General features: G+C 44.3%; 1 protein-coding gene across 2 annotated transcripts in view; it reads right to left on the bottom strand.

Moving 5' to 3' along the window:
• Nucleotides 1-13,841, bottom strand: part of LOC146862330 (cilia- and flagella-associated protein 337-like) — a 336,132-nt gene that overhangs the window by 168,003 nt on the left and 154,288 nt on the right. For both annotated transcript variants that reach the window (XM_085641532.1, XM_085641531.1), the window contains 2 exons: nt 9,947-10,098; nt 7,326-7,428 (listed from right to left, as the gene is read on the bottom strand). In XM_085641532.1, the coding sequence (XP_085497658.1) occupies nt 7,326-7,428; nt 9,947-10,098 (255 nt within the window). The remainder of the gene's footprint in view (nt 1-7,325; nt 7,429-9,946; nt 10,099-13,841) is intronic.

The following is a 13,841-nucleotide window of genomic DNA, read 5'->3' as shown; positions in this document are numbered from 1 at the left end:
GAGGGAGGGAGACAGAGGGAGGGAGACGGAGGGAGGGAGACGGAAGGAGGAAGACGGAGGGAGGGAGACGGAGTGAGGGAGACGGAGGGAGACAGAGGGAGGGAGGGAGACGGAGGGAGACGGAGGAAAGGAGGGAGATGGAGGAAGGGAGGGAGATGGAGAAAGGGAGGGAGACGGAGGGAGACAGAGGGAGGGAGGGAGACGGAGCGGGAGGGAGACGGAGGGAGCGAGACAGAGGTAGGGAGACAGGGAGAGAGAGGCGGAGGGAGAGAGACAGAGAGAGGGAGACAGGGAGAGAGAGACAGGGAAAGAGAGACAGGGAGGGAGGGTGACGGAGGGAGGGAGATGGAGGGAGGCAGAGGGAGGGAGGGAGATGGAGAGAGACGGAGGGAGGGAGGGAGACGGAGAGAGACCCAGGGAGACAGAGGGAGACGGAGGGTGACAGAGGGAGGGAGGGAGACAGAGGTAGGGAGAGGGAGACAGGGAGGGAGACAGAAGGAGAGAGACAGAGGGAGACAGAGGGAGATAGAGGGAGGCAGAGAGACGGAGAGCTAGAGGGAGGGAGACAGAGAGAGAGATGGAGGGAGGGAGACGGAGGGAGGGAGACGGAGGGAGGGAGACGGAGGGAGGGAGACAGAGGGAGGGAGACAGAGGGAGGGAGACAGAGGGAGGGAGATGGAGGGAGACGGAGAGAGGGAGGGAGACGGAGGGAGACAGAGGAAGGGAGGGAGACGAAGGGAGGGAGACAGAGGGAGGGAGGGAGACAGAGAGAGACAGAGGGAGGGAGACAGGGAGGGAGAGGGAGGGAGGGAGACAGAGGGAGGCAGGGAGATGGAGACAGGGAGACACAGACAGGGAGGGAGACGGAGACAGGGAGAGGGAGTGAGACAGAGGGAGGGAGACAGAGGGAGGGAGACAGAGACAGAGAGGGAGAGGGAGAGGGAGGGAGACGGAGGGAGAGAGACAGAGGGAGAGGGAGGGAGAGAGACAGAGGGAGGGAGAGAGACAGAGGGAGGGAGAGAGACAGAGGGAGACAGAGGGAGGGAGAGGGAGAGAGACAGGGAGGGTGATGGAGGGAGGTAGACAGAGGGAGGGAGGGAGACAGAGGGAGGGAGACAGAGGGAGGGAGACAGAGGGAGGGAGACAGAGGGAGGGAGACAGAGGGAGAGACAGAAGGGGAGACAGAAGGGGAGACAGAGGGGGAGACCGAGGGGAGACAGAGAGGGAGACAGAGAGGGAGACAGAGGGAGACAGAATTAGGAGGGAGACAGAGAGGGAGGAGGGAGACAGAGAGGGAGGAGGGATACAGAGAGGGAGGAGGGATACAGAGAGGGAGGAGGGAGACGGAGGGAGGGCGACGGCGGGAGAGAGACAGGGAGAGAGACAGGGGGAGAGACAGGGGAGAGAGAGAAGAAGGGAGAGGGAGGGGGGTGAGAGGGAGAGGGAGGGAGAGGGAGGGGGAGGGTGGGGGAGAGAGGGAGGGGGAGGGGGAGTGTGGAGGAGAGAGAGAGAGAGAGAGAGAGAGAGAGAGAGAGAGAGAGAGAGAGAGAGAGAGAGATAGATATGTGTATGCCGGCTCTGGTCAGTGGCTCAGTGGACGAAGGCGTCTGCTGCAGGGACCTGTGTTCAACCTCATGGGCACAATTTTTTTTGCTTTAGCCCCGCCCCTCCCCTCTGACCCCACCCCCACCGGTGCGGCCCTCGGCCACAAACCACACTGTAAATTTGGCCCCCAAGAGAAAGTTTGTAAGTACCCATGATGTAGGCCATGAGGCCCACGGGGCAAGGTTCATGGTATATAAAAATAGGACATATAGAAATTTAATTTTAACATGTCCTTACAGTAACTAGCACCCAAAAGCTCTTTTTCACTGTGGCTGGCCTAGCTGTCCCATGGAGAAAACTAGGGTGCATCTTAAAATTCTAGTACTATATCTCAGAAATGGGAGCTGGAAAAATAAATAACAATTTTTACTAGTTAATAAAACCCAATTTAATGGGGAAGTTGCCTTTTTAATAAATATAAAGGAAAAGCATCTTCTAGGAAGTTACCTGACCCTGCCTGCAGTTCTTCGGGGCTAATTTGTAATTGCTATTCAAACTCTCCCAGCCCGGGATTAGTATTTGAAAAGGTATGAAAATCTTCACAGAAGCTACATAGTAGGTTGCTGTGATTAAGAATTCAACCTGAATGGGCAGGGATGACTCCTTTGAGCTCCACAAAAGGGTAGGGGCTGTGAGCATCCCTTTTGACCTTACACTGTCAAATCCTGCTTAAGTGTCAAATCCTGCTTGACAGGTCTGCTGGGTTTACATAGAACACTGGGGATGCCCTTGAAAGGAAGGGAAACAGGATGTCAAGACCATTCATACATATGCACTATCTGGTTGGTATACAATCCTGCTTTTGTTCTACCAAATTTCTGTCTATGGGTTTATTAGGGATACAGTGCCTGCTGCAAGCTGGATATTGGTGTTAGATATGGGAGGACACTAGGATTACATAATACACTACCTTCACACACACCCAGGGGTCGGAGCCCATGTTTAGTCTGGTGGAAGACTTTTGCCATCTTGAAAATGGCCAAAGTGGGTAGGGTTGGCCCTGGAAACGTTTACTCCACTGGCTAGTGGATGCATAGGAGTTATTCCCAACTACTAGCTTGTACCAGCAATAAATGTGGCACCTCCAGGCACCCACTTATAAATACTTTCTGGACCTGGAAAAGAACAGAAGATGACTGGATCTGTTGTCTGTGACCTGGGAGGAGCCCTGAATGACTCTCCTGCTCCCTTTTTTTTCGCAGGAAAAAGAAAATGGACTCTAAAGGTCATAAGGCTGGCCTCTTGTTCAAGCTACAGGAATACAACAGCTACCTTTACCTGGAAGTACCCATCTGTTCAGTGGCACTTGGACCTGAACTGGACCCAGCTGTTGGCCTCACATGTGAGTCTCTAAGTAACTCCCCTAAGGTCCTAGGGGACTTTAGAAGTGTACTACAGTTATGGATTGTCACTTAAAGGACTCAAATCAGAAGGTAAAATCTTTCACCAGCACAAACCTGGTTGATATACTTGACCTGCTTTCCATCACGGTCACCCTCAAATTGCTCCTCAGTCTCGGGCTACTGCAAACATTGACTACCATTGGCAGTTTGTACTTCTTAGTGCTATGCATACTTAAAATTTAAAAAATTCAAGTGTATGGGTCCCCTTATTGGATTGTTTTTATTTTGTTGTCAGTTTGTTAATTACATTTTGCTCTACTTTATAATTCGGTTTGGGATTTATACCATTTTGCATTTTAACTTAATTACTGTTTTGGTACTGCCGAAATACATTACACATTGCCCTAAATTAAGCCTGCCTGCTTTGTGCCATAGCTACCAGGGGGTTGAGCTTGGGTTAATTTAGTGACATTGAGGGTTCACCCTGGCAAGGAGTGTGATTATTCCTTGAGGTGGGTAGTCACCCACACCAAATAATAATCCAATTTCTTACCGTAAACATTTACAAAATGTGCATTTTTTCTCTAAGACTGATACAAAATACGTTTTTTGCAGTAAACTATTAATGTTAACTCAATAATGTAGCTCATTAGATTGGTGGACCTGAAGATAATATCTGTGTGTAATTTGCAGCCCATATTTTTGAACCCCTTCATGGCAACCTCCTACTTTCAGACTTCTGGAATCAATATCATGGGTACCATTAGGTTAGCCGATAGCACTATGTAGTTCCACATGGATATGAACAAGGCAAAGCTAAATATGAACAAGCAACATGTAAAATGAAAGTTATTTATTTTGTGACGATTAGATAAATGCAAATGTGCTTCATGGGATTGTAGGGAGGTGTGTGAATCAATGAGAAAAATGTATCCTGCCCAGCAGAAAATGATTTAAGTATCGCCCCATTTTCACCTGTGAAACAAGGCAAATATTAATTTTCATATACAACAGTTATCACAAATTTACGAAAAGGTTCCTTGTGAGAAAGCCATCTTTCAATCCTTCCAACTTGTTAACATTGTACTGGGTTCACTGGGCTTTAAATGTACCATTTACCACATATTGTCCCTGAACCTCATTGGGCTAAAGCTCGCATGGACCCCAATTAAAACTGTTTTAGGTTCACTTTAATCTTGCCAGTGATTCTTTAGGGAAAACTCAAATTCAAATGTGTCAAAATGCCATTTAATTTTCAGTCAACACCCTTTACATGGATTATTTATCTCACACACATTTTCCTCAACACTCTAAAGGAAGAATAGCACCATAATGTAAAATACACATTAAAAGACATTTTAAAACCTTTCAGTATTGAAACTTTGTTGAAAAAATTGTAGGACGCTAGAGACCCCTCCTACCCACACCACAGTGCTCTGAATCTTTCCTTCATGCTATCATCACCGGGGGCCATGCCCCCCAAAACAAATACTCCTGGCTACGGACCTGGGTAGAGATGACAGAGTTGATCTCAGTGCTAAAGGAGAGGTTCTTCTTCAAGGGATCCACAGAGGGATGTAACTTGAGATGAGATTTGTGGGGGAGTTTCCAGCGCCATTCGCCAGAATGAATTACTCCAACTGTGTTATGGATGCTCACAATCAATAGCTCTGTCTTATCAAAGTTCAGTTTAAGAAACTGAGCTCTCACCCATTCTTGAATACTCATCCGACAATTGCTCAGAAGTGGAACAAAAGCTGAAGCCCGATGATCCAGATGAACAATCTGCTCAGTGTCATCGATATGAGAGACTATTTTGCATCCAAAATCTCTCATAAGCTGAGTGAGAAGTCTGAAATGTGTTAAACATCACGGGGGGCAGAGAGGATCCTTTTGTAACCCCACAATACATCTTAGAGCTTTAGAGCCGAAACAGCAGCAGACTAAAATATTGGATCTGCTTTGAGAAAAATGAGGTGAAGCATGCATCAGCTGGCCTAGAGATCCCCAGATCCTTGAGTCTTTTCAACAGGATGAGATGGTCAACATTAACAAGTGTGGCGGAGCCGTCAACAGGACTCCAGCCGCACACCGCTGTTCCACATAGTAAAGGAGCTGAGCAACACTGAGGGCCAGTGCTGTGTCCGTGCCTCTCCTTGGACATAAAGCAAGCTCACAAGCGTTCAGTTCTTCCCTGTTTTTGAAGTAAATTTAAAGTTATTTTGTCGCAATTTTCTCTGTTATTTTACTCAAAGCCATCAGCAAAGTGATGTGATGATAGTTTTTTACGGTAACTAAAGCCAAACCGTTCTTTCTCAGCAGAGACACAACACCAATTTCCAATTGGCAGTTGTGAAACCAGAGGAAATAAATGCATTGATGAGGTCCGTGACCTGGTGGACAACACCAGGTGCGGTATTGATGAGGCATAGGAGCTCAAGCGGCCTCTGGAAACTGTTGGAGAAAACAAGGTCCAGCTGGAGGCCAGCAAAGCTGCTTTATGTAATTCCAATGTGGGAGGAAAGCATGACTGAAGAACTTTAATAGATTCATGTACCTGTGAAGCTGGGGCTTTCCTGATAGAAAAGAAAGAGCCTTAACCACCGCAAACAGTTTTTGAGGAGCTTTTCTGGCCCGATGGATCTGAGGACAGAGGAAGTCAGACACGGCTTTAAAGAGGATTTTGTTGTAGTGTTTAAAATATGCCTTATACTGGTCCACTTCCTTTTAACTGCAAGAGAGGTGCTGTTTGACTGCAGTTGGCATGTCCTACTGCTTTCTTCCGGCTGTCCATAAGCCAAGCGTTAGAGTGTAATACATTTTCTTCAAGTTAGGCTTTAGCAAGCAAACATATCCAGGACTTGGCTTATCCCAGAGCTTTATTGATGTCCAGGTGAATAAAGAACACCTGAGTTGCAAGAGGCGATAAGCAAATTCGGAATCAGTAGACCAGAGCCACAGCTAGATGTGTCTCGGAAGTCGCGGCTAAGCCCTGTTGAGATTTTCACAGATGTTTGCAAGAGATGTTTATTCTCATTACCTTGGATGCACCCATAGAAACTGTCCTTTCTCAGTGGGTATCCAGAGATGCATCTCAGGTACAGGTTTGAACAATTTTGCAATTGCTTGATGTCAAATGCAATTTATCACATCTTTATGGTTTAAATCTTTTATTGGCATTTCAAAAATACACAGACGGGCTCCAACCAAGGAAAATTGCAACACCTTGCTCAGTCTCCAAATGGTGGGTGGGTCTCACACTTCCCCGCTATAGTCTAAGTCTAACATCGACCAACCTGGAGACGCAATAATGATCCCAATATCACATCTTTAGAGTGCTTTATTCTTATGCAGTTCATATTTTACAAAAAAAATTCTACATCGAAAAAATCAATAACAGTTTTGAATATAAAAATACAGAAAATAGCAGAAGATATATAAAAAGGAGCAGCGCTTGGAGGTTAATGGAGTGCTAAAGAAGGAGGAGCTAATGGTGTAATGGGGGGACAGCATTTTAGGGTAGCAGAAGCAAAATCTATAAGAATTCATGGGAGGCGCAGGGTATATGAGAAGAGGTGAGGGGTAGAAGCTTTAATGAGATGAGGTTTGGGAGGTTCTCATCTCAAAGAAAAAAAAACTGAAGAGGCACTTGAAAGACCAAAATTTTTAAAAAAAAGGATATTTCGCTTTCACGGATTTATACATTATTCAAGCCGCCATTACATGGAGTGACGTCATGTGTTTAGTTCTTCGGGTGCATTTTCATTTTCTTCAGCAGATGTCCTGCAGTTTTGAAATCCCATGAGCAGAACGAAACGGCCTGTTTCTGCAACGGCGCTCAGACGTCGTCAACAAGTACTCTGTGTCGCTAATGTAATTTGGCGTCGGCTTAATAGGAAACTCCACCCCCCGGAGAACGGAAAATGATCACACTTGTCTGCATGAACTGCGGTAATTAGTCCAATGGGAATGGCGCACATCAGGAGATGTATTAACTCATCTTTTACAGTGAGAAATTAGGCTGAGCATGAGTCGTTTACAGTACTTCCGATTTCTTTAGAAATGTTAACCCAAAGTGTGCATGCTGGGAGCGCTGTGAGCGCTTGACTTTAGAGGTGTGCAACCTTTTTATCATACGAGCAAAGTCGTAAGCAGACCTTGATTTTAAACTGAAACTGCACACGCGTGGAACTTCTCGACTTGTGTGAAGTCAACGCAGTTTTCCCTGAGAATGAAGTGAAGTTCACAAGAGAACAACTTTGTGAACCCCTGCTCGGCCCCTTGTTCTCTCGGACTACGTGACGTCACAATGGGCCCTAAGTACTCATTTTCACATTAAAACACTTCCAGTAATAAGACTGTGCAAGCATAACTTACTGATCCCTCGGAGCAACTGACCACCTGCTGAGACTGCTGGATGTACTTGCAGCACAGGACAGGCTCTCTGTGAGACACAAGCGTGCTGCTGAGGGGCGCCTCCCTGTGGAGAGAAAACGGAAAGGCCTAGTGGTCAGCCCGGTGTTACCATAGCCCTTTTATCACCTAGCGAACGATGCGACAGACAGAGTAGAGATGGATGCAGAGGAGAGACACAAAGTATTAGTTCACATCCCCTGTCCTGGCATGAACACTGATATGTGCTTTTTAACAATATTATATCATGCACATGAAATGCATTCTTCAGAAAGACCTAGGGTCATATGTATCAAACAATTTTTCATTCACAAACGGTGTGAATCGGTAATTACGGACATTTCTAAATGCAAAATAACCTTTCAAGATGTTTGAAAGGCTTTGTAATTGCAATGTTAGGTAATCGCAAAAACTGCGATTACCAGAAATTGTGACTACAAATAGGGAGTCGCAATTTGCGATTCCCTTAGCACATATACCAAGCATTTTCCAAATACTAACTGTGCATTTAGAAAAATGCTATTACCATCGACCTGGATGGTAACCTTGTGCACATTTTGAAAAATGCATTTTTCAAAGTTCCTTGTAGCGCAAACATGCCCCTAGGCCATGTGTGTTCTTTCCATGTGCAAATTTTTTGGGGGGGGTGCTTCAGGGGGGCCTTAGGCCCCCAGGCAGCCTTGGCTTTGCATTAACTAACTTGTGATTGCCAATTAGGTAATCGGAAATTAGCTTATGTAATCCATTTGCACCAATGTGCCTTAGGCCCTTAGGAACAAATGGAGTAGTATCACCTAATAGTGATTACTTATTTACTATATCGCTATTTGGTAATATTAAGGAATCGCTAAATCTTTTCGCAATTCCTTACATACATAGCATTTTAAGATGACCAATTAACGATTCAGTAAAAACCGCAATTTGGAAATCGCAAAAGGCTAATTTGATACATGTGGCCCCTAAAGACCAAACACTAATTTTAAGGCGTGTTTCTAAGAGGATATGTCCATGACAGAAACTAGATAGTGCTCTGTAGAAATGCAAATAAAATAATAAAGCACATTGAGGGGCACATTTATCATTGAGTTGTTTCAACCTTGCACCACGCCAGGGGTGCAAGGGTGATGCAACAACTAAGTCAAATTTATCAAGCCATGCAAGGCCACCTTGAGTGGTTCCCTGGCTTGGTACATATAAAGTAACGCAATGCAGCGCAAATCGATGCGTTGCATTACCCTGCCACAGGGAGGCATCCAGTGAGTGGAGCATGGGTGCTCCCACGCATCCACCCATGGATTTTGGCACAGTCCCAAATTTACTATTGCTGGTAGACCTGGGAATGCGTCAACATGCTCCGCCTCCCGAGGTAAGGTGTAATGAGGAGAAATATCTTTATTTCTCATAGTGTTTTCCTCTTTCTGTGTGTGCTTCATTCTGCAGCACACAAAGAAACAGGAAAATGTCTCTGAGGATTGTTATGGTGCAAGAAGGTTTCCCTTCCTGCACAAAAATAATCCTGCCTGCAATGCAGGCACCCTTGCACCACGGCACAAGAGTGCCTGCATTGGCACTAGGCTGCACTGAGTGGCCAGCCCAAGGAAAGGACAGGGATGTGCCTTATAATGTTAAACACAGCTTATTCCTGCCCTTTCCCTTTTACACAGCGCAGCAAGGTGGCTTGCTGCGTTGTGCTGAGTAAAAGCTTTGGTAAATGTGCCCCTAAATCTCACAGATATACCTAGTGCAAAATGTGGTCTAAATTGACTCCTCGGTCATTAAATGGCAGCACATACGGGTGGAGTCAGAAGGAGCAGAGTCCTCCAGTGACTTTAAAAAACAAAATCAAAACACTACCCAAAAGAAATTGGTAACACATAATTCTAAATTCTTTGAGATAATGTACATCAAAAGTCCATCAGTCTTTCTGCTTCAGATGTCAATTCTTTTATTCGACTGTCCTGATACAATTCCACTTTCTGATAGTTCTTTCAGTCGTTTTCATAGGTATTGTATACCTCTTACAAATACACTGCCAGTCCCCAGATATTGCAAAACAAATGACTAACATTAAACTTGTATGTTATATAGTCCTTTCAGTTTACAAAACATCCCATACTACCGTTGGATCTCATTATGCCACAAATCAAAATTTATCATTTTAGCAGATAAGCAAAATTTAAATAAGAAGTCCTTATCAACGACGGTCATGCAGCAGTCCCCAATAAATAAAAATAAATAGTTATTAACACAGGACAAACAGTTAACAACAATTGATTCATAGGTAATAATCATATGTTTTATAATGCTTATAACATTTTCTCCACTAAATATTATTGAAAATTCGAGTGAAAGAATACTATCAGAAAGTGGAATTGTATTGGAATGCGCACAATCGATTAAAAGAATTGTAATTTCAAATGGACTTTTTGATGATTCTCTCACAGAACTTTGAATTATGTACCAGTACAAAAATACACCGGAAGGTATCCAGTGTTCTAGGAAGAGCTCCAGGCATTTGTCCTTTTACCTGTGTCGATACTTTAGAAATGGCCCTGATGTTGTGCGAGAAACAGAAATGGACATACACATTATGGATCTGTAAGAGGGCCATAGTATCAGTTGCAATGCACAGCGCTCTCAGTTCATGTGAGAAGTAGCAGGCTGCCAGCTCTCCCTTGATGCCACTGGCCTTCGGTATCACGTTGAGCAGACAGGACTGATCTTCAATATTCCAGACCTACAGAGAGAGGAAGAAAGAAGGAGCAGTACAAATTTACGTTGGTGGTGCAGTATTAGTAAGATCTATCTATCTCCTTAAAACCACAGAACTGTATTCGCTATTGTACTGTATTGTAAAGTGCAGTTCAAATAATTGACCGGGCCAGAGATTTCTCCCTTGTATGTCTCTTCCTATAGCATGGTGCTACCAATGATACAAAACAGGATACCTCATTTCCTCCTCCAGGATGAAGGGTGGCATAAGCACTTGCTGCTGTGTGTGTAAGTTCGGCCCCTACAGGAAGTATGTGTTCCTCAATGGGGTCCAGATGAATGTGTAGTGTTGTGTGAGTGAGCAATGACGGAACCCTTATGGCTCCTGATGAACTCCGTAGAAATGTGATGTAAGTGCTAGAATGTAGCGAAGTGGATACAGGTTTAGAAAGTTGAATTCGCAGTGACACGCAGACGAATAAAGACATGTTATACTAAGCTCCGTGTGTGTCATAATCATTGGCGAGTACCCAGGCTGGGGAGGACGCTACAACTGGCGACAAGATAGGGGAAGTAACCCAAAGATTGACGGTGCTCTCCCAGAAAGTTTGCCGTGCTCCAGCAAACTGCTCGTGCATGCCACATGTGACTCCTTTGAAGTGCAGAATCGACGTTTGGTGTATGTGAAGTCACAGTGCAGCCCCAGTCTGTGTGAAGCATTTGAAGAAAATGAAGCCTATACTGAGAAATCAACACATTGTTGGCCATGAGCCTGCTGGTAAGGTCGTATTGAGAGGTACCGTGCTGCTACACCATCTAATGCTATATCATACGGAGTGATACCACTAAAGGCGGATGCAACCAGATTTCAAAAGTGCAGCAAAGTGCAACATAAGGCTGTGATCAGAAGTACTGTGAAGCAGAGATCAACCAGGTGTCAGACGGCTCACAGAGATGCATAAAAGCAAAGAGAACCAGATACAAGAAATGGTCATCTGCTTACCAGAACTGATAAATGAAATTCATCATACCATAGCGCTGGGTGAAGAAGTGCCCAGGGTTGTGTTGAAGGAGCCATCCATATTCGAAGCAGCACACCACCAAAGCTGCCTGGTGGCAGCTCAGAACAACTCCAAAAGTCTACAGAAAAGTAAAGGGCTCCCATGGAAACCAAGAAGGAGAGCAAGGTTCCACAGACTGTCCAAAATGACCCAGAGGCCAGCACAGCACAGGGCCTTAGTGATGGTATTGATTAAGCAGGTCCTAGCAGATAGCAGACAGTGTCAGAGAGAATTCCACCCTCAGCGTCAGCCAATCTCATAAATGGTTACAATGCTGGCACCTTCTTATAACCACCACCACTATTCGATACTGCCAAAAAGCTGAATACTGGTGACAGATGGACTGCCTGGATAGAGACATTTGATGATTTCATTGATGTGATAGAAGAAGCAGACAACAAGAGGATTATCTAATACCTTAAGAATCTAGCTGGTGAAGGTGGAAAATAAGTCATAAAGAAAATGCAGCGACCTGACAAACCAAAGCAGCTTTGGGTCTCAAGTGCAATCCAATGCCAAATGTGATTACGAAACATACATTTTCAGTCAAAATAACAGAAAGTTGGTGAAATCAGCAATGAATTTGTTGAGAGACTGGATGCGCTCATCAAACACTGTATGTTCAATTAATTTAATGATGAGGAAGCTATAGGCCTAAGAGTGATTGATGGTTGCCTGTCAGATTCATTCCGACGACGAATGCTGAGAGAAACTCTTAGTCTGGAGCGAGTTCTTATGGATGCCAGAGCTGAAGAGCGTGCCGATCGACAAGCTGCGGACATGGAGACCAGAGGTGCCCAGGGTGAGTCAGTCATGAACATGAAAAGCAAGCCAAAGCACAAGACAGGGGAACACAGAGTGATGTCTACCGGGAAAAAATAAGTTGTGCTTCACATGTGGATTTTTGTTTCCACACAAAGGTAAATGTCCAACAATTAGACAGATCTGCAAAGGCTATGGGAAGCAGAACCATTTTGTAACAGTCATGGCACAAAGACAAAATGGCCACCCGAACATTCCAGAAGTGGCGTTCAATGCGTGCCCACAAGACAAAAACAACCACACCAAATGAGGCATGTGGACACCAAACAAAGTGTCATCTAAATCTACGTCAAATAGTTCTTCAGTATCAATGTCAAGCGAAAGTGAAGAAGATGGTTGTGCAGTGTTGATGTTTACCTCAGAGAAATGTAAGCATGTTAAACTGGCTGCATCTGAGGAAAAATACATGTCAAAGAAAAATTGACATGACAAAGCACCAAAGTCATTCAAGCATTGTCCAATGATTACATTAAAAGTCAATGGTTACTCAATACCTTTTATCATCAACAGTGGTGCGCCGATAAACATTAAGTCTGAGGAGAAATACTAGAAGTATCCACATTGCCTCGACTTACGCCATTGAAAACTAAAGTGTATACATTATCTGCCTCAGTGCCATTAAGAAGTCAAGGTTCATTTATAGTTACAATGAAACACAAGAAAACAAATTACAAGCACCCATTCATGTACTTCAAGGTACGGCGTTGTGTGTCTGTTTACTCAGCTTCAGCACAGCTGCTGATATGGAAGTGATATCAGTGAACTATACCATTAATACTCATTATGACCTAGTAAGTCAATTCCCTTCGTTGTTGTATGGATTGGGAATACTCAAGACTATGAAAGTACAATTTCACATTAATAAGGATGTCCGTCCAATTGCTCAAAGAACAGATGAATTGCATTTCATTTACTGGATGCTGTTGAAAAAGAACTTGAATCCTTACTCAAACATGATATCATTGAGCGTTTCACTGGTCCAACACTATGGTTTTCTACCATAGTGGTAGTACCCAAAAAGGACAGTGAAGGAGCTATATGCATCTGCGTGGATATGCTTCAAGAGAACAAGGCAACTGAAAGAGAACGATATCCAGGTCCGTACATTGCTGACATGATAACACAATGGAATGGTGCAAAAATATTCTCTTGCCTTGATTTGAATAAAGGACATCATCAGTTGAAACTCGAGAAGAACTGCAGGTACATTACAAACTTTTCATTATTAAAGACTAAGTTTTGGTGTATCATCAGCTGCAGAGCCTTTTCAAGGTGTCATTCAACGTATCATACAGCCTGCCATGAATGCTTTCAATTATAGTAATGACATATTGGTTTTCGGAGCTACATTGGAGGAACACATTAAATCTCTCACGCAAGTATGTCACTTGGTCGCTGATGCAGGTTTAACTTTGAATGTTTAGAAATGTGAGTTTCATAAGACAAAGTTAAAAGTCTGTAGCCATATCTTTTCTGATCGGAGCATGACACCCGATCCAGCTAAAGTGCCAGCGTTGTCAACTGCCAGTCCCCCATAATACGTTTCCATGTTACATCCATTTCTTGGCGTGGCAAGCTACTGTTCAAGATATATATGAGACTTTGCCACTGTGAATGCTCCGTTAAGAGACTTGATGAAAAAGAAAGTTTAATTTTATTGGTCATATAAATGCAAGCAAAGTTTCTAGAAAATCAAACATGATATTGAGAATGCTACTGAAATGGCATACTTTGATCCAAACCTTCATACAGAGGTTATTATTAACGCTTGCCCGGTCGGGTTAGGCGCAATTCTTGCACAGCACAGCAGACACCCAAATGCTCAAAGACATATTGCGGCCTATGCAATAAAAAGTAAGTCCCAAACTGAACGTCTTTATTCACA

The sequence above is a fragment of the Triturus cristatus genome, chromosome 2_2 (genome assembly GCF_964204655.1).
Source record: "Triturus cristatus chromosome 2_2, aTriCri1.1, whole genome shotgun sequence".
NCBI lineage: Eukaryota > Metazoa > Chordata > Amphibia > Caudata > Salamandridae > Triturus > Triturus cristatus.
Note: the sequence above shows the minus strand (reverse complement) of the source record. Positions and strands in the feature narration are given on the sequence as shown.